The following is a 20,883-nucleotide window of genomic DNA, read 5'->3' on the forward strand; positions in this document are numbered from 1 at the left end:
TGGTAATCATATGGTTAATGCTTACTTTCTGGAGGTCTTTTTGTTTCCTCTGACCCTCTACCTCCTGTATATTTATACCAGTGAACCTCATTCCTAGATGTCCCGTAAGGACTTAGTCTTATTTTGGTGTGTGGGTCTGAATCTCTGAAATTCCAAAAGAACTAGTTGGGTGTATCCCAGGAAGTACACTTTTAAGATGCTCTTCAGGGCTGAGAACCTTTGATTTATATGCTTCCTTTCTTTGTTTGCTTATGGCTTTTATTGGTGACATTCAGTAGTATCGGCTAATTCTGGCGTACCTCAAGTGTAAACTTTATTAATGTTTCTTATAATCTGCAGTGTTTGCTTGGCTCTGGGGAATTACTTGGGTTCCTTCACAAGTCAGTTACTGATCTCTGGGTTTCTTGCCTATGTACCAAACTTACTATTTTTTCAGATGCTATGATTTTGTTGAATTGGAAAGAACAATGTAAAGAACAGCCAAGAGAGCCTTTATGTAGATTTCTGGTGGTCAAATAGTATTTTTGCATGAGTAGGTTCATGCAGAACCTACATATTTGGCAGGAAGTGTACAGAGGTGGTGACATATACTTCTTAGTGACTCATAATGTCAAATTGTCCTACTTATTGGTGTTGCTAAGTATGATCACTTAATTGATGTGGTGGCACCAGAGTGTCCCATTTTGAAAGCACAGTTTTCCTGTTGCAATCAGAAAATAATCTGTGAGGAAATAATTTGAGAACTTGTGTATGTCCTGTTGCTCAGGGACCAGTCACCCACAGGCGTTAGCATCCATGAATTTTTACCTCAATCATTTATAACTTGGTTTTTGGGGACTAGGGAGGAGACTACAAAATCGCAATATTTTATTCTTCTACATTTATTGGCTGACAAAATTTTGTGAAGTCAGGTTTCCCCATTTCTCTTCTCTCTAAGGTATCCTAATTAACTGATGGATTTTTAATATTTCATAATCCATTTCTATTAGTACTCTGATTCCTTAAGCCTAATTGTTTTAATGAACAATTAGACCTTCATTTTGGAAACAAAATTACATTAGGGCTAGGGGGCTCCATATAATTCTTAACATTGCTAATTAATGTTATTTCATAGAATATGGAATATCGAATATCTTGAGACACTTTAATTATCGATATTGAAACCATAATTACAGAAAGTATGAGCAAAGAAATAGTGAGCCATCAGTCAGCATTTAGGCTGACCTTACTACTACTGATGTTTTGCTGAGTCACATGAGAAAGTCACAAGATCACAAGAGGCAAGGGTATCAATAATAGCCTTGCTCCATTCTGTGCAGTGTCTTAAAAATAAGCATTTTGAAAAGAGACAAAGGGAACTGATAAGGCACAAAAAGTAGTTTATTGTGCTTCCTAAGGTTTTTATTAGGGAAATTGTCAAAATGCAAAAGTAGACAGAGAAACACAATTAGCTCATGATCCCATCATCTGGCTTTCATAATTTACTTATGACCAATCTTATTTACATTTTTTAAAAGATTTATTTATGCATACAAGAACTGGGGTACAGGCCAGAGGTGTGGGGGGGCGAGAGGATTCACCAGAGACAGAGTAGGGAACAGAACAGGCAGATCAACTGAAATACACTGCTGAGGGGAGCAGTGGGCAAGTCAGGAGAGGTCTGCTGTGCCATGTGGGTGTCTCCCTGCCTGGGGATCGAACTCATGCTGCAGTGGCTGTGGATAGCTTCATAGGTTGTGTCTTAACCCCTTGTGCCACCAAGGAGGCCCCTTATTTACATTTTTCATCCCCTTTCCCCCTTGATAAATTTTTTTTAAATTCCAGACATTTCTATATATATGAATAATTTTATATTTTATATTAATATTTATGTATGTAAATATTAAGCTAGTGTAACCACAATACTGTTACACCTAAGTTAATAATTCCCTGTAATTAAATGTCCAGCCAGTCTTCAAATATCTTATGGTCCTATTGTTGGTGTATTTGGCAGCTATTTTGTTTGAATCAGGCCTAATCTAAGTAATTTACACACATTGTGATTGCTCTTTGTCCCAATTTTTCTTTATTTATGGGTTCCACCTCCATCTCTTCTTTTTCTTGCTACCTGTTGAAGAAACCAAGCTATTCTGTAGAATTTCCCAGTCTAGATTTTGCTCTTTGTATCTTTAAGGTGTAGATTTCCACCATTGTGTGTTTTGCCTCCCTCTTTAGAAATCTAAGAGGGCACACCTCTCTGCTCCTGGTCCCTCCTGTGGGCATGTGACCTAGGTCAGTCAATCAGACTTCTCCTGGACTTGGACAATAGAGCAAGGGCAGGAGGGTGCCAATGAGGTGACACTGCTGACAGTAGCAGTGCCCTTCCTGCTGCAGGATCACTGCTGTTAGTTGCCTTGTCTGTGGAGCTGTCTTCATGCCTGATATTTTCTTAACCCTTTCCTAGGCATTTTATTGAAACTGTGAGCTTCTACTCTCATTCCAGTAAATCCAGGGTGCTTTAGAAAACCTGAGTACGTCGTATTGCTTGAAATGAGATGTCTGTATGATATTGTAATTGGTATCAGACAACTGGTATTTCAGGGGCACATCCTCAGGGAAATGTGAGGATTGGGGACTAGGTGAACTAAAGTAGGTCAGGTAGTGAATCTAGATAGGAAATACAGTTGTCTTTGACAGGCAATTGTAAAATAGCTAGTCTATCTAGTCACATGCAGTCACATGCTCATTTTATAGCAAATTTTGGACAAGAAGAATATGAAAATGTCAGGATGATGGGGTGATTGCTTCTGATAGCATTGGAAAATTTAAAGTCAATAATAAGCTCAAATCCCCAAATCAACCTAAAGAATGTTAAAGAATGTTAAAGAAGCCTAAAGAATATTATTTCTTCAAGTTGTACTCAGCAAAAATCCAGAAGCAGTTCAGCTCGGAGGTTACTGCCGTGCCTGAGTTAATTTGTGAAAGTTGAAGCACTGACTCAGGACCCTGAGCATTGAATTGAGTGAAAACATAATTTAGGAGGGAAGTATTTTTTTCACTTAGAAGAACAGTGTTCCACTTTCTGTACTTGAAGGGGTTAGTGTACCAGAGAAAGCCAATTCCTCTTTTGCCAGAGAATTCTTTATTTCCAAACCCATAGCTAGTATAAAGAGCCCAGTATGCCCCCTGGAGGCCAAATCCAAAGAAACCCAACACGCAGCAACAATGTGGGGACTTGGCTAATTTATAGCTATAGGAATTTCAGGAACATGTGAAGGAATAGATTTTGAATATGCTTTTGGATTATCAATGTGATACCCTTATATAAGATGATTTTATTTATTTTTATTTTTTATTTTTAAGAAGATTTATGCATACAAGAACTGGGGTACAGGTCAGAGGTGTAGGGGCTAAGAGGATTCACCAGACAGAGTGGGGAGCAGAACAGGCAGATCTACTGAAATACACTGCTGAGGGGAGCTGAGCGGGCAGGTGAGACAGGAGAGGCCTGCTGTGCCATGTGGGCCACCTCCCTGGCCAGGGACTGAACTCGTGCTGCGGTGGCTGAGGGTAGCTTCATAGTCCTGTGTCTTAACCTCTTGCACCACCAGGGAGGCCCCAACACAAGATAATTTTATTTTATTTTATTTTTTTTATAGAGGCATGGTTTTATTTATTTATTTATTTGTTTGTTTATGCATGCACTGGGTACAGTCAGAAGCGCGGGAGGGTGAGAGAATTCACCAGAGCCAGAGTGGGGAGCAGCAGAGCCAGAGTGGGGAGCAGAACAGGCAGAAGGACCGAAGTACACTGCTGACGGGAGCAGCGGGCAGCAGGAGAGGTCTGCGCGCCATGTGGGACCCTCCTCCGGTGGCCGGGGAGCGGCCGGGGATCGAACCGGCGTTGCAGAGGCTGCGGGCGGCTTTGCAACCCAGCGCTCAACCGCTGCGCCACCGGGGAAGCCCACAAGATAATTTTAGATTCACTTAACTCAAGAAGCTGCATGTGGCTTTAGAGTTTGCAAATTTGAATTCAACACAGGTTCCATGCTAAATGAAACAGATGCCAGTAGTACGTGTAGAGCAGTGTTTCTCAAACTACTTTTTGCATAATACTCACAGGAGGTATTTTAAAAACACAGATTGTAGGGCCCCATTCCTAGAGTTTGTGATTCAAGAGGGTAGAGTGGAAGCCTGAAAATTTTCATTTCTAACAAGTTCTCAAATGATGGTGATGCTGCTAATCCAGGGACCACAATACTGGATTACCTGGAGAACAATGTTTTGAACCTACAGAACATGTCTGTCTGCTGCTCTCAAAACTTCTGAATTAGTTGATCTGTTAAAAGCTCTCCAGGTGATTCTACGTGGCAGCCGGGATACAACTGCTAGCCTAGATTGAGGCTTGGTATTCATATTTATTTTCACTTTCCACCCCACACTGTACACTTAGGGCTAAGATGCGCTCATTTCGGACAGTAGTTTCTAGATCTAGGTGTTTATGACTTACCTGGGAGGTTTGTAAAATTGCTTCTAAAATCCCACTCCATATCTGTTCTAACCAGTAAGAGTTTTGGAAATTGAATGAGTAACCAGAGGATTATTTAGTGAGTTCAAGAATAGAGAAAAGATTTCATGAGGTTGTGCTATGCTGGCTATGAATGATGATCCTTTTGAGGAGAAATGGCAGCACATCTTTGGTGATGAAAATATCCATTTCTATTAGATATGGTGTATTAAACCTCCCTTATATGGTGCTGGATAAAGAGGAACATGTTTTTCATCTTTATTCTCCTTTATCTGAACTCCAGGTCGGTCTTATTACAGGAGATTAGTTTTTTATTTTTGCATTTCTGTGTTTATTATAGTCCCCTATCAGCTTGTGTGTTTTTCTAGTCTTTTTTTTTTTAAGATTTATTTATTTATGCATACAAGAATGGGGGGGACAGGCCAGAAATATGGGGGGGTGAGAGGATTCACCACAGACAGAGTGGGGGAACAGGCAGATATGCTGAATACATTGCTGAGGGGAGCAGAGGGCGAGTGAGGAGAGGTCTGCTGCACCATGTGGGTAGCTCCCTGGCAGGGGATCAAACTCATGCTGCAGTGGCTGCAGGCAGCTTCATAGGTTGCATCTTAACCCCTTGCACCACCAGGGAGGCCCTGTTTTTCTAGTCTTTTAGTTTCACATTTACTAAACATCTCTTAGGATAGACACTTTGGGGTGTCTTTGGAGATGGCTAAGCCAATTCATGCTATATTTTTACCCTGGGCTACCTCAATCCAGTCCCTTGTTACATACTCAAACAGTTTTGGCTCCACTGAGAAACCATCTGCTAATCCTTCAACTGTATCAAGTAATACCATCTGTGGTCTCTTCAGTTCAGATGAAATGTGTAGGATCATGGAATGCTGATCTTGAAGAAACTTTGAAGATCATCTTCTCTAACCTCAAAAAAGGCAATATTGAGTTAGGTACAGATAATGCTGATGTATTTGGGGGAGCACAATATAAGCAGGGACAAGTCCACCTCTGTATAATGGGGTAGCTGAGTAACTGGTCAAATCTCTGAGACTTACTGCCTTCCTTCTCTGTAAATGAAGAAAACGAAGATCTACTTTGCAGGGTTATTAAGAGGATAAAATGAATAGATACAGCAAGCACTTTCTAACTTGTAAAGTGCTATTTCTTTCAGTTTTGGAACAGGAATGGAAACATAAATAAATCTGAGAATCACTCAGTTCTTACATGGTCTCCCAGTCCAGAAGACATTAGCTAAGTCTAAAAGTAAGGGTCTTGGAAATAAATTCTATTATTTTAAATTGTGAGTGCTATCTGCTAGTTAAGCAGTAATTGATGACTCTTCAGGAAAAAGCCCTAAACAATGTTATCAAACTCAAGACTGTCTGCATTCAAAAGATTCCAAAGAAGTCAATCATCCAGTTGTACTTAAAGGCATTTGTGTTATTACAACTATGACTTGGAAAATGGCAGCTATTGAAGGACCTGTGAAGATACCAATTTAAAAGGTATATGGGCCAACACATTTTCCAGTTTATTTGCTAGGCTGGCTTAATGATTGTTGCATGGTATCAGTGGCTACTCCCATAATGCATTAAAGACAAAATTTTGTAGGCACTGAAAATATTCAACAAACATTTATTGAGAATACACTGAGTAATCAAAGAATGTCCCTGTCCTCAATATGCTCATGGTCAAACAGGCAAACAAATGCCAGAATGGAAAGTGCTAGCATCTAAATATCCACAAAGTGCTCTGCAGGGGCTGGAGGAGGTCTGGAGAGAAGAGAAGAAATGGTAAGAAGGCTACACTGAGAAAGCAATGTTTTGCTGTTACTTGAAAGTTTCAAAGGACTAAAGTGCAAATGGAAAGGTGTTTTTTAAAAAAAGGTGGCATGAAAACGTGTTTTGAGAGACCAGGATGGATACCAGGATGAGTGTAAGGGAGCAAGAAATAGACATCCTTTCACAGAAATAATGAATACTGGTGCAGTAATATTACTTGACAATTAGCTGCTTATTCAGTATTCACATTTCTTTAGAAAGTATTTTGTTATCCAATCACTGCTATTTACATATAGAGTTAACATGCCTATCACTAATGAAACATTAAAAAGATGAAAATGGATTATTTCAATGTGTCCCTTCTAGGGATTTTCATTTTTTTTAAAAGCTTTGACTATTACCAGTACCTTGATGGGCTCTATCAAACAGCATTATCCAAGTAGAGATAAAATTATAAGTATTTAAAACTTTTGTCATTATTTTCCTGTCAGTCAAGTTCTCATAATTTTCAAGTTGTGCCTTCAAAATCCTTGAGAAAGGTCAGAAACCTATTTTGCAGATGAAGAAACTGAGGTAAAAAGTTCTTCGTCTCAATGTGATTGGAGTATATCAAGGAGATTATTGCTTTTAATTGTATTGCGTTTCTTAATCCCTTCTTACACCATTCAATTCCTGTTTTTTCCCCCTAAATCCAAAAGTGGGAAGTATTTTGATTGGTTCTATTGGAAACAGATCACATGGTATTTCTTCATAAAGTGCTCAAAGTGCATGGTACTGTCAGGAGCTCGTGCCAGGAACAATTTCCCTGAGTGTTCTTTTTAAAACGAAGGACGTAGAGCTTTGATTATTCAGGAAGGATTGATTGTGGAGCTAGGTTATAGCCTTCAGAAGTCAGAGAATGATATGCGCATATTTTTTTTTAAATCACAATTTGTCATCTGTCCGAAGAGTCTTCATTAGATTCTACTTCTGTGTGACGCATATAGCTTCCCTCATTCCAGCTGGTGCACTTGGCGACACTGCCAAAGCAAACAAGACATTTTAAAATTGGGATTAAGGCAACACCCAAATAATCTGTATTCCTTCTTTTTCCTGGTTATATGGTTTTTAATAAATTATGCAAAGAAGGATCATCCTGGTATTTTGAATCTAACTGACTTGTTATGCACAGTGTTCTGCATATGATAAAAAATCTGCTTGAGTTCTTTCTTATCCAGAGCCTAGACTATCCATCTGCCCCAATGTCTACACATATAAAATAGTTATAACTAGAGCTCTTACTGAAGTTCATGTTTAGTAGCTATATCTGAAGTTAGGACAAAAAGATCTGGAAATAATTTAAATAGCACATAATTTTAATTTTAAAAATATCGAACAGCATAGGGTTAAAAGAATCTCAGAAGACCATCTACATTCATATTATAAGAAGCATTTTTGAAAGGATAATTACCTTTTATCCATCTGCACTAATTATAAAAATTTTCTAATTATAAAAAAACTGTTCATAAGTAGAAATGAAAATAAAATTCAACCTGTTATCCCACTCTCTATGAATACAATTCTTTTTTTTTTTTTTTGTGGGACCCTCGCCAGTGGTTGGGGATCGAACTGGTGCTGCAGAGGCTGCAGGCAGCCTCGCAACCCAGCGCTCAACCACTGGGCCACCAGGGGAGGCCCTCCATGAATACAATTCTGACTAAAGTCATTTTTCATGATACGGATACTCCATGATATGGAGTTCGATCCCCAGCCAGGGACCTGACTCACATAGGACATAGCAGTCCTTTCCTGTCTCACCCGCTGCTATCCTCAGCATTGTATTTTAGTAAAAAATCTACCTGTTCTGCTCCTCACTCTGTCTCTGGTGAATCCTCTTACCCCCAGGCACCTCTGGACTACACCCTAGTTCTTTGATGTAAAATAAATAAATAAAAATGATAGTATTGAGTAACATTAAACCCAACAATGGGTAAGACTGACTGTCTCATAATGTGCTCACTAATACAGCATATTATTTTTAATTTGTCATATGAGTAGGTGAATAGTCTCTTTAAAAAAAAAAGATATCAAGTAACTTCTCATCAATTACAGAGGAACTGTCAATAATACTGTACTCTATCTTACACAGATGTAGGTGTCAGCATTCAGTTGAGACCACATGCATTGAGGTGAAACTATGAATAACATTTGGACAGCCTGTTAAGAAGTTCACAGTCTTGGTAGAAAGTTTTACGATTGCAAGCATGTGATACTTGCTCTCTGACAGCCACATCCACTGTGCATACCAGAAAGCCCAGATGCCTGACAATTGTGCCCCACCTTCTGTAGGTTCCCATTAGTCCTGTGAAATGGACATAGCCCAGGTGAGACAGGTTAATGAGCTCGCAACTCAAAGTTTTAGCCCCATAGAATGATTCAAATATCAATATATTTGCTTGGGTGCCTTCGTAACCACTTACCTAATTGGCTTAAACTTTTTGTTAAAAAGACAAAGGGAGAAATAAATATTGTCTTATGCTTATGTCTGATCTTTTTATTCTATGAACAATTCATAACTTGAATTTTGTAATTATTTTTATTTGCATACTTGGGCATTTACATATTAAAAGGGAGTCATTAAATTAGTCCAACTCTCTGGAAAGAGATTCCTAATATTTAGTGTCTGCTATCTGCTTTTGTCATTTATCCAAGAATCCATATTAGAGTATATCCTTTTATGGTAACCTTGGCCATCAGAGGCTATTATACTCTAGAAAAATCACAGTTTGAATATATATACCTATATTCTTAGATACTAATTTAATTAACTGCCTATATTTAAAGAAATGGGGTAACTTCTCAGAGTCTCTATCCAATCTAGTCTTTCTTTTTCCTGATTTTGGTCAGCCATGTCATCCGAATCTGTAAAATTATTGACAGGTGTCTTCAAGTCTAATGCTTCTTGAGAAAAGTTCACCCTGTGATAAAACTTCAATAGATCTATGTCATATTACTGGCAAGTTGAGGGAATTCACTCAACCTGGTTATCCTTGGATAAAATGATTTTAAAAATTACATACCATAGACTGGTGGCTGGAAGTAGTAACAGAACAGCAGACAACAGAAAGATAAAGCCTGGGTACCAAGCAACGGTGGCTGAATAAATTCCATTGAAAGTAGAAACTGCAATGACTCCACTGAGTGTTTCTGAGAAAGCAATACAAGCAAAAAGGGTACCTGTTTGGGGTCAGGGTGTAGAGGGAAAAAAAGAAAATGCTGAATTACAAAAATGGAGAAAATTATTGTTTATTGAAAAGAACAAACATGGAGGTACTACTTGGTAAAGCTATTCTGTCAAGCTCTGTGAGAAATCAGTAATCCATTTTGCAGGTAAAGAAACGGAGGTAAGAGTTCTCCTTGGACTTGATGGGAGAGATGTTGAAAACACAATAGCCAATATTCATAGGGCACAGCAAAAAGGACACAGTGGCTGACTTATTGGAGCACCACACATCTCCCCTCCCTGCCCGGCCTCAGCCAGAGACTACATTCATCTGAGGTTCTAGATGCTATAGCCCACTTTCCCTTGTGACAACTTGTTTTGTAGGGGCAGAATGGCTCCTAGCAGCAGATCTTTCCTCTCTTGAAAGGCAAAGAAATCTTTTTATCAGCCTCTCAGATCTGGAAGAGTGACAGCTACAGGCAAAGCGAAGTGCTCTTATACATTTTTTTGCAATTGGAATTTGAACCCTCTCTCCAAAGTGACAAAAATTCAGTTAAATAATTTTTTTTGATGCCTGCCTGTTTGACTTACCAAGTCAAAGACTGTGCCTTAGTGAATTAAACTATGGTTTCTTTTGTTACTGTTTTTTTAATACTATGGTTTGATGTTAAGTGTTTTTTCTGTCTTATCTGCTTGCAAGAGTATAAACCACGCTGAGGTGGTTCACAAGGGTGAGAAGAGTGGAGATTCTGCTGCCCTTCACACTTGTCACACACCAAGTCTGGCGAAGGGGAGGCCATGAGCACTGTTCAAGAAGCATGAAATGTCTGCATGGTCAGTGCAAGTTCAGAGTCAGAAGATGGTCATTATTCTAACCATTTTTAATTTTGTCTAGAATCTAAGACCATATTGATAGAAGAGTTAAACCTCCAAAACATAGCCTGGTCATTCAGACATACTTTTCTTCCTGTTTGTCAAATTTTGCAATACAATATAAAACATTTGTAACCATTCTTATTTCTCCATGACTTCCTTGGTATAAGTTCCTATATAGTTTTTGCTGATGCTATCATTAAACCACTATTCTTTCTCCCTACTTCACCAAATTTACTTTTCCATGATAATGGCCATGTTCTTTTATAAAAATGCAACTTAAGTAAATAGTTATATCTGAACTGATAGGAAGGCAAAGTCAAGCTTGAGGATTACCCTTCAAACTGGGTTATGGTTTACATGTTTCTATTTTCTCCATGGTCTTACTCTTTTAGACTGTGTATTGATTTTTATCTATGTAAACTTTTTACTCTATTACACATGTTTTGACACAAATCAGCAGATTCTTCCTTGAACAACAGGAAATGTTCAGAAAATAAACATATCTCTTCAGAAATGGTGTTATCATTTATGTGGTTTCCTTGGACTAAAATGAAAATCCTGTCTATGCCAAGACACCTTCGTTCACTGCTGTGTCCCCAGGGCCTAGCTGTGCTGGTAAATGTTTCATACGTATTTGTCAAATGAATGAATAAAATCTTCATTAAGGAGCCAGTTATCAGTCATTAAGTAGAATACTTACTGCCTCTGTAAATGATGTTGATACGTAAGTCAGCTTAATTGAGAAGAAATCCTCTTGTCTACCTTATTATTTTATTTTATTGCAAATCCTTTGCTACAGCCAGGGATAGTGCCATGGAGGACAGACCACAAAGCACTAGTCCCATTATGCAGTGGCTTGAATATATTCTCGGTGGGAAGAGGCAGGCAGTGCAACCTCTGTTCTGACACAACCAGCCATATTATTATAAAGTAGTTTCAGCTTATTGCTGACCTTCCCTGAGAAGTTCATGCTTAATAGCTGTCAGAGATTAATTGGATTAAATAATAAGTGGTATTTAGTTTTTATCTAAATTTAAAAAAATTCTCAAAACTGAAATCATGTTACTGTGTTTTCATTTATAATCATGAAGATATCAACAAAAACAAACAAAAAAGAAATGGGGAAAAATCAGAAGAAAAAAAAACCCACAAGCAGCACAGAGATTTCAAAATAATCATCCAAATCCAGTTTTCATATTTAAGGTAATAGACTGACAGGCATCTGAAAACTTCCGCAGCTTTCCCTGCTTCTCTTATTATTTTAAGTATATAATGTTTTCACAAAAATATTTGTTTTTAGAAAATGACAGGTGGGAATATATTCAGTTATGGAAATTGCAATACCATCAGGCTTACAGGTGGGAATATATTCAGTTATGGAAATTGCAACACCACCAAAGGATTACTTAGTTTGTATTTGAAAAATGAAGTAATTATAAAATCCCAAAATAATGGAATCCTAATTCACAAAATTAGAATTCAGAAATGCCAAAATGCAAGCCAACCTTTTAAACTAAACACTTAAAAAGGTCACTACATTTAATAATATGAAATGACGTTTTTAAAGATTTTATAAATCAAATATAAACAAAAACAAAGGTCTATTTCAGTTCTAAATCAAGCAGGTACCTTCTTTCTTAACTGAAAAGCTTCACTGATATATAATTCACATATCATAAAACTTTTTTTAAAGTTTTTTTTATTTTTATATATATATTTTACATTGTTCTTCCTTTTTGAACAATGCATGTTTTCCCCTTTCAGGTATAGTCCCTGCAAAATTCCCATCACCAATTCACCTGTGTGCGCCATCACCATAGTCCCTTGTAATAAGATCAGATTCCCTCTCCTGTTTTGATCCCTCTCCCTCTCCCACTCCCACTCCAACTCCCTGCAGTGTGTCTCTGATTAATAGTTGCCTGTTAATTTTATTTATTAATTTATTATAATTATTTCTTTTTCCTGGTCCTTTATTTGGTTTCCCTACATTCCTCCTATAAGTGAATCCATTTGATATTTCTCCTTTTCCTTCTGGCTTATTTCACTAAGCACAATCCCTTCCAACTCCATCCATGTTGCTGCAAATGGCATGATGGCCAATAGGTATATGAAAAAATGTTCAACATCACTTGTAATTAGGGTAATGTGATACCACCTTACCCAATGAAATACCACCTTCCACCAGTAAGAATGGAACATATTAAAAAAAATAGGAAACAACAAATGTTGGCAAGGATGTGGAGAAAAAGGAATTCTCCCACATTGCTGGTGGGAGTACAAACTGTTCCAACCACTATGGAAAGCTGTGTGGAGGTTCCTCAAACTACTAAAAATGGCACTTCTGGAGGATCCGGCAATTCCACTCCTAGGAATCTAACCAAAGGACACAAAAACATTAATTCAAAAGGATACCTGCACCCCTGTTTACTGCAGCACTATTTACAATAGGCAAGCTATGGAAACAACCCAAATGCCCCAAAATAGATGACTGGATCAAGAAGATATGGACACAATGGAATACTACTCAGCAATAAAAAAGTTTAATGTACAGTTCAGTGATTGTTAATATGTTCACAGAGTTGGACAAGCATCATATTATCTAACTTTAGACCGTTATAATCACCCCCGAAAGGAAGTGACTGCTAAAGTGACTTCCTTTCTCTTAAACATTAATTGAATTTCTGTCTCTATGGACAGAAATTATATGGAAATTTCATATAAATGGAATTATATTTACATCATAATATGTGGTCTTTTGTGACCAGCATCTTTCATTTAGCATAATGATTTCAAGTTCATCCATGTTGTAGCATATAACAATTCATTTCCTTTTATTGCCAAGTACTATTCCATTTGGCAGATGAACCACATTTTATTTATCCATTCATTAGTTCATGGACATTTACATTTTCTACTTTTGGTTAATATAATGTTGCTACGAACACTGTGTACAAAATTCTGTGTGGATTTATGTTTTCAGTGCTCTTGGGCATATACCTAGGAGTAGAATTGCTGCTGAATCATAAAACTCCAACTTTCTGAGGAGCTACCAAGCTGTTCTGCCAAATGGCTGCATCACTTTGTTTTCCCACAATCAGTGTATAAGGGCATCAATTCTCCATATCCTCACCAACACTTGTCATGGTCTTTGTTATTTTAGTCATCCTAGTGAGCCCTGTAGTTTTGATTTGCTTTTCCCTAACAGATAATGATGTTGAATCTTTTTTCATCTGCTTGTAGCCATTTATACATCTTTGTAGAGGTGTCTATACAAACATTTTCCCCAGTTTTTAATTAGTTTTTTTTGTTGAATTTCAAGAGTTCTTAAATATTCTACATGCAAGCTCTTTATCAGATGTATTATTTGCAAATATATTCCTGTGAGAGGTTTTTTCATGTTCTTGATGCTATTCTCTGAAATACAAAAGTTTTTAATTAGGACAAAGTCTAATTTATCTATTTTTTCTTTCATTGTGCTTTCGTATCATATTTAAAAAAACCATTGTATAATCCAAGGAAGCAGGTAGATATTTGCATACTATAGTAAATTTATATTTCTAAGTGGTTTTCCAATTAATCATTGTATAATCTATAAGTGAAAATCTATCTATATATAGTTATATCTCCTGAGTAGAAAATAATAAGGAAATACATTTTTTAATTTACTGAATCATGTAGTCTTCCCAGTGTTGACTAAATTGGCATAAATATAATAGCATATTTATGAATTATTCATAAATTAATATGAACATTTGTACCAGAATAAGGCATGAATCAAAGAAAGCTCCAGAGCCTAATAAAATTCATATAACACAAAGGGGAAGGAGGACAACCTGATATGCTTAATATCTTAGTAAACAGTTCTAACTTGAAATTTAATTCATTTGCTTTCAGTATTGGTAATTCTTCCCCTTTCCTGCCAACTCTAATGTTTTGTGCCCTGCTCTGTGCTTGGGAAGCTGATTATATAACTTGAACTTCCTTGCTTGTCTAACTTCCTGTTGTGCTTGTTCAGTGGGATGTGGCGTTTCTTCTCCACTCCCTCTCTACTAGGGCCATCCACTACTGCCTATTCCTCTGCACTGCCTTTTATTAAAGTCTCGGGCATAGTGGATCCTTTTTCCTGCCAGGACTCTGATTCAGGCTCAGTTCTAACATACATATGTCCCAAAGCTAGCATATAATTGGAGGTCTACATATTATAATCTAAGTATTTAAAGTTTTAATACTAACAAATCATTAGCTAAAATATGTTGTCTCCCTACTCTGAAAAATACCCTTGTAATGATCTGGAAGGCCAGACACAACCTAGAATTCTCAGACCTTTTAGATGTAGGGACATGACAGCATGGGGAAAGTTGGCCCTTTGCCCTCAGGCCCTGGCCTATAGGCTGCAGCCCACCAACACTGTATAGTACCACTTGCTCATCTGGCTCAAAAAGCCTTTATACATGGCCATAAACATGCCACTCAGGTTTTCCAAAGATGCATCAGACCCTTCTATAAGGAGTCACTGCTTAGCTATCTTTTTGATCTAGAGGTGAACACACTGAAGTCACTGTCCACCCTCAGGAGAAAATGTCTAAGGAAGGTCTTCTAGGCATTCACTAGATATGAGCCCAGAGCTGTCTGGCTGGGAAACATGGGGACTTAGGTGCCTAGAGTGTAGTTTAGAAGTGTGTATGTGTATGGGTGGGAGCTCCCAGTGGGCATAACCAACTGGCCAGAGGACTCCTCTCCTCCTGGACAGGGCAATGTTGAAAGCAAGTCCTGTAAAGCATGAAACCCTGGGTAGTAGTCCCTTGCATGAATATAGCCTCTTCCTAACACAGAACTTACCACTTAATTCAAAAGTAGTTTTGTGATGAAAAAGGGTGATAGAATATTTTGAAGACTTAAACACTGATTGTACATAAATTTGAGTTTTTACAAATTATAGATTAAGATTATAGATTAATTATATTTCTTAAACAAATTAAACTCACCTTGTTCAGTGGAACCAACCACTGCTGACATCATGGACCGTAGAACAGACAGTGGAACGACAGTGAAAAGGAAAGGCAACCTGACTGTGAGAAAGAATTGGAAATCAGAAAACTAATGGTCAATTTTAATATGAAACACTTTCAAAATATTTCATTTTCTATAAGCATCCTAATTCACTGCAGCTGAAGATTAATTGTAGTCTGCTTAATAAATTAAAATAATTATAGACAGGTATGTTTGTTAGTTTACTTTCAAATTCACACTGCAGTGCTAAGAACTAGAGTTCACCAAAATTTTAGGCCCATATATATATTTCCCTAATCATTACCTCTCACTTAACAAATCGCGACTTAGCTTTTTTTCCGTTTTTTTGCCTTTTCATCCCTAGTGCAATTTTTAGTGTTTGCACTCTTTTATTATATTGACTCATTTATTAATAAACTGGTTCTTTATCATCTTGTTTGTTCACCTTTTTGGCTGATAAACTTCATGAACACAAATTGCATCTGGCCTTAAAGTATGACCTTTAATAATCAGTAGCATTTTAGTTATATTATAAAATAGCAATATATTATATTTGCAGATTGCTTTAAAGTTTTTGACATGCTTTCATATATATTAACTTACTTTGCCTTGGAAACTAACTCTAAGGGAGACAAGGAGAACTGGCATTTATTGAATATTGGGTGTTGTGCTAAGTGCTTTATGGTTAACTATTTTAATATGCATTATTGCCCTCTGAATTAGGGACTGTTATGCTGATTTTTTCAGATGAAAAAATGAGGACTCACAGTGGTAAAGTAACTTTTCCAGGATCACCTAGATCACCTGGATGCTATGATAGAATCTAAGCCCAATTCTGTTTGGTCTTCCCACTTTTCTAAAGGATAGCAAGAGGTCAACACTGCCTTTGCAGAAAAAGATTAAATTGGACTTTCCCCATGGTCCCAATATAGAGAGCCTACAAACCTTTCAATGTAGTCTCTCATTCAAGCCCTACAAAAACTATTTCTGACGTAGGTATCTAAGGGTGCAGTTCAAGTTGCCAAAAAGTAACTTGCCAAATGACAATTCATGAAATGACCATTTGTAAAACCTTGTCAAAGAATTTTCTTATTGAATATATTCAATGAATATGATTTGTCTTGTGAATCTTTGGTGTATACTTTATTTTTAAAATTTTTTATGGGATGTAGTGTTAGCAGCATTTTATGAAATACTCAGTCTGGTGAAACCTATATCAAAGAGATGATTCACAAGAACATTTCTCAAAAATTTTTTTTTGGCAAAAATACACATTTGGAAAAAATTCAGTGGATTATAGTTTCTTGCAAACTAGCTTTTAACAAATAACTTTTAACTGAACTAGAATGGATTGAATGGAGAATTTAATATGAAAATTTCTCTCCCAACAGACTGAATTTATTTTATATAAAGATCAAATACACAGTCAGTTCTAAGGCTACATTTGTTACTCACCTAAAAACATCATCAGTGTTGTTGTGGCAAAAGCAGTCATAGCCATTCCCACCATGGTGGTAAAAATTCCAATGAAGGCCATGTAAATGTCTTTCATACAGTAAGAAAAAAGCCATATTCCTAGGAAACTAGTCAAGAAAGAGATGCTACCCAATGCTGACCCATAACCTATAAAAACTTCATTCCAGCAGAGTGGTGAATCTAATTCATAAAGGATAAAAATGGGGGCAGCGCCAATTATCACAAAAAAGTAACTGATCATTGTAAAAAGTAACAAAAAGAGCAGAGATCGTCCCCTACCAGCAGAATTTTTAAAAAGCATGTAAGTTCGGTTAAATAGGTTTTTAAACGCTTCACTGCATGATACGGAAACATTCTGAGATGAAGTCTCTTTCATTGAATCATCAAGAAAAAATAAAATATAAATCAAGTTAACAGTATGAGCCAGAGTAATAACTAAAAATGACCACGTATAATCTAGTTCTCTAATAAAATAGCCAGAAGACAGTCCTGTTAATCCAGTAACAAGTCCAAGTAAGAAGTCAGTTATAGCTATTCGAAATGTTCTTTGTTTCTCTTCTTTACATTGGTCAACGATATAGGCAAAACAGGCTCCCAAAAATGTGGTAGAATTGCCACAAAAGGAAGCAATAAAGGTAGATGCGATCAATAGCTGGAATGGAAAGGCAAAATAGGAAAGCAAACAGAGCCAAACACTGGTTGCGAGTGCACCCATGCAAGACAAAATCATAGGGAATTTTCGTCCTTTGTGATCACTATAAGACAGAAATATGAATGAAGACACTAGACCCGGAATTAATCCACTTATGTCCATCTGCAGATTAAAAAGGGACACTTTTTTCTGAACTTCCTGCAAAGAAATAAAAAGAAGACAATATGTTTACAGAGGTTTGTACAATAGGCATCAAAACATCATGGTGCACAATTTTCATGACATTGCCAGTAGGTCACAGAGGTGGAATCTCTGGTGCATGAGTTTGATACAGCTTAAATCTTTGTCCACTTTGCAACGCAAATATCAAGAAGTGATATAGTCATCAAGGCATCAGGTTTCCCAGCCCAGTGGGGACTTTAATCATAAAAATGTGTACACCAGTGTGTCCTGTCTTTGGACTCATAATCCAAAGTCTCTGGGACTGGCGAGAAAGAAAGAAGACTTTCTTCTATGAACAGTTAGTACTGAGAGATCATGATCCCTGCTCTAAAGCAATAGCAATACCCTTGTAGCTCTAGAGCATCAACTTGAAGGGGAGGTATCTAGGCCAGTGTTTTTTCCTTAAACATTAATCCAATTAAAAAGCAATAAGCAAAACAATAGTCAATAAGTTTAAAATTCTGGTAAAAATCTTCAAAATGAAATTACTGTTCTGGGCATTGGGGGCTCTCAGCAGCTGAACCAGGCTGAAGGTAGGGTCAATATGCATCACCTACACAGTCACAGACGCCACCGAGTGACTAGCTCAAGCCCTGTGTCCCCTCATTCCTGGAGGGCAAGAGCAGCCTACTTTCCAGAGAGTCAAGTACACTCCTCCTTTGTCTCTCTTACTCCTCCAAGGAGTTAAGAGAAGGAAAGCACAGAAATCGATAAGCCTATTAAACAAAACCAAGAAGGGAAGACACTTGCCTTTCTATGTTTATGACCTCAGTATAGACCAACACCTTAAGGTTTGCGTGACTGTCCAGAGTAGTCAGTTCCAAGGAAATTTCTCCATGGAAATTAGGAATTGAATAAGAACCAGGGCAGTGCTGAATAGCTAGGTCTCACCCCAGCAAGGCTATGATTCACATCCAGGGAACACATAAGGAAGAAGTGCTAGAACCTTTCTTCTCCAGCCCTCTGCCATTTCCCCCAGGCTTCATCTCCAGTCATAGCCCCAGCTCTCTGAGAAGAAAACTGAAGAGCCAGCAGGCAGGTGACACAAATTCCCTTTAATTTTTTGTTCCTTTGGGGAGGAAGAGCCAAGACTTGCCATTATAAAATAATACTGAGTTCAGAGTTTATAAGAATGGTCTGTTTGTCAAGAATTATGGGGAAAAAGTTCTAGAAGCTGGATGCTATCTCTGTTGCATTTGGACATTGGTAGGCTTTATTAAAAACTGTCTAAGGGGAATGGTCCTATACCTCCTGTTTTAACCAAATAATTGGGGGAGGAGGCTAGAGAGGGAGAAAAGGCTCTATAATGTCTGGCTAAATATTTTTGGTGTCCTCAGAGCCAAAAGGAGTGCTCTGCTGCCTTGATGCCCTCACATACTTGGGAGTCAAAGCTGATTTGATAATATCAGATGATGAATGACAAATGGTGGGCAGTGATGCTCCCCACCCCATGCTCATGACAGGCTCATCACAGTCTTCAGAAGTGACTCAATTTCAGGGGTCACTGAAAACTGGGTCACGCACATGCAATGGAAGTGGGCTGTGAAGAAGCAAGTAGGAGAAAGGCAGAAACACCATGTTTCACTCCACCAAGAACTTGTTCCTGCTGGCCTTGGTCCAACGTGCAGGCTTTTGGGTGGGAAGGAGAAAGAAGATAGCCACAGAGGAGATGAGACTTTGCTGAGATACTGAGAATGGAGAAGAATCTGTATGACTGAAGAAGGGGGTTTTAAGTAGAAGAGGCAGATTAAAGGTGTTAGTAATCTTCAAATGGAATAAACGAATAAAGACTTTTGGACTGGGACTTAGGAGTTTTATGGTGATCCTTGAGAGAACAATGCATGGTGAGTGCAATGTCCTCTTTCGTGTAAAGGTTGCATGTTCCCATTACAAGTTCCTTTTTTATTATATTTTAGGAATATTTTAATTTCTTACCTCCTGGAATGCAAATACTGGACTGTTTTCGTGCATTTCACATTTAGAAATATTGCTATCAGTTGTAATACTAGAGTTAACAGTTTTGTCCCATATTCTCTTATACACATATTGTGTTGTCAGTGGACCAACCAAAGTCATAGCAAATGCACTAATGCAAAGGGCAGGTTCTACAAATAAAATCTTCATATTGCTTGGTAGATAGCCAAACTCTACAGAAAAGAAAAAGGAGAGAGTTAAACAACTGTATTCTTATCAAAGATGCTGCTATTTTTAAAAAATCTTTATCCTTTTGGTTTTTGTTGATGCAACATTGGTTTACAACACCATATATGATTTAGGGGACTAGGTTCACACCTATTCAGATGTCTGTTACCACACCACACACCCCTCCAGAATACCTAGAGTCCTTACCTTAGAGAGCAGGGGGCTCCCTCCCAGTTACCTCCCTCCCCTATTTTTCCCCTCTACAGAAGCTGTGTTTTTTTAATCATGTGGGGTCAAGAAGCAAACTAGGGGACAGAAAGCAGTAAAAACTTCCTAATTCAGTAACTTTTACAATATTGAGTAAAGTAGAGGCTGTCATACTTCCCATTTTTAAGAGTAAGACCTGTTAGGGATCAAACCATCTTTAAGAATATTAAAAAAAAAAAAACCCTTAAGTTGTCACCGTCACCATTTTGGTTAGCCAGTGATCACATTATATTGTGTATTACCAGTTGGTTTTCACAAGGGAAAAGAGGTTCCTCTCAGGGCACTACAGTTACGAAACTGTTACTGTTTCTTCCCTGCATGTAAACAGCCGCCAGGAAGGGCAACTTTGTAAAACAGCTCCCAGTCATAAGGGGATTTTTTTTTTTTTTTTTTAAACTCACCCCGCAGTTACCAGTCTTTCTGCCAGGCTAGGCGCAGGGATGACAGTTTTCCGGGTTGATTCCTCTTTGGCCGGTGCCCTGCGCTCCGGAGGCGCCTCCTGAGCAGCAAGTGCCGGAGCCTGAGGTAGCTGAGGACGCGCGAGGGCACTGACCTCCGGGGCGGCCGGGCCCGCACCGCCCTCTGAGTCGGGCGGTTGCTTTGGATTAGCCCAAACACACTCACCAGGGACACTTAAGCCCTCGTCTGCAAGCAACCCGAGGAGAGCGCACTTCGGAATCCAAAGTGACAGCGGCGACCGGGCGCAGCGCGGCCCTGGCTGGGCACCTCGGTGGCCGCGCCCCGGCCTCGGC

The 20,883-nt window shown here is 38.2% G+C and overlaps 1 protein-coding gene across 2 annotated transcripts; it reads right to left on the reverse strand.

Annotated features, from left to right (window-relative positions):
* Nucleotides 1–6,027: 6,027 nt before the first annotated feature.
* SLC46A3 (solute carrier family 46 member 3) lies at nucleotides 6,028–20,856 on the reverse strand. Of its 2 annotated transcripts, XM_037527079.2 has the most exons (6): nucleotides 20,533–20,856; nucleotides 19,658–19,869; nucleotides 16,828–17,698; nucleotides 15,348–15,431; nucleotides 9,344–9,500; nucleotides 6,028–7,303 (listed from the first exon to the last, which is right to left on the reverse strand). In XM_037527079.2, exons 2-6 carry the CDS (start codon nucleotides 19,844–19,846, stop codon nucleotides 7,219–7,221), a joined length of 1,386 nt encoding a protein of 461 aa, XP_037382976.1. In that variant the 5' UTR covers nucleotides 19,847–19,869; nucleotides 20,533–20,856; the 3' UTR covers nucleotides 6,028–7,218. The 2 variants fall into 2 exon arrangements, with proteins under 2 accessions (XP_037382976.1, XP_037382978.1); XM_037527081.2 differs by lacking the exons at nucleotides 6,028–7,303; nucleotides 9,344–9,500 and adding an exon at nucleotides 12,750–13,776.
* Between the last annotated feature and the right edge of the window lie 27 nt (nucleotides 20,857–20,883).

This window comes from Talpa occidentalis, unplaced genomic scaffold, assembly GCF_014898055.3.
Source record: "Talpa occidentalis isolate TD23 unplaced genomic scaffold, MPIMG_talOcc4v2.1 talOcc4.5, whole genome shotgun sequence".
NCBI classification, from domain to species: domain Eukaryota; kingdom Metazoa; phylum Chordata; class Mammalia; order Eulipotyphla; family Talpidae; genus Talpa; species Talpa occidentalis.

Bases quoted from the DNA above. Each gene is read 5' to 3' on its own strand.
- SLC46A3 (XM_037527079.2), bottom strand. From the start codon at position 19,846: ATGAAGATTTTATTTGTAGAACCTGCCCTTTGCATTAGTGCATTTGCT. The intron at 17,699-19,657 runs GTAAGAAATTAA...ATTTCTTTGCAG, and splicing joins CAGTATTTGCATTCCAGGAG to GAAGTTCAGAAAAAAGTGTC. The intron at 15,432-16,827 runs GTGAGTAACAAA...TCTTTCTCACAG, and splicing joins AACACTGATGATGTTTTTAG to TCAGGTTGCCTTTCCTTTTC.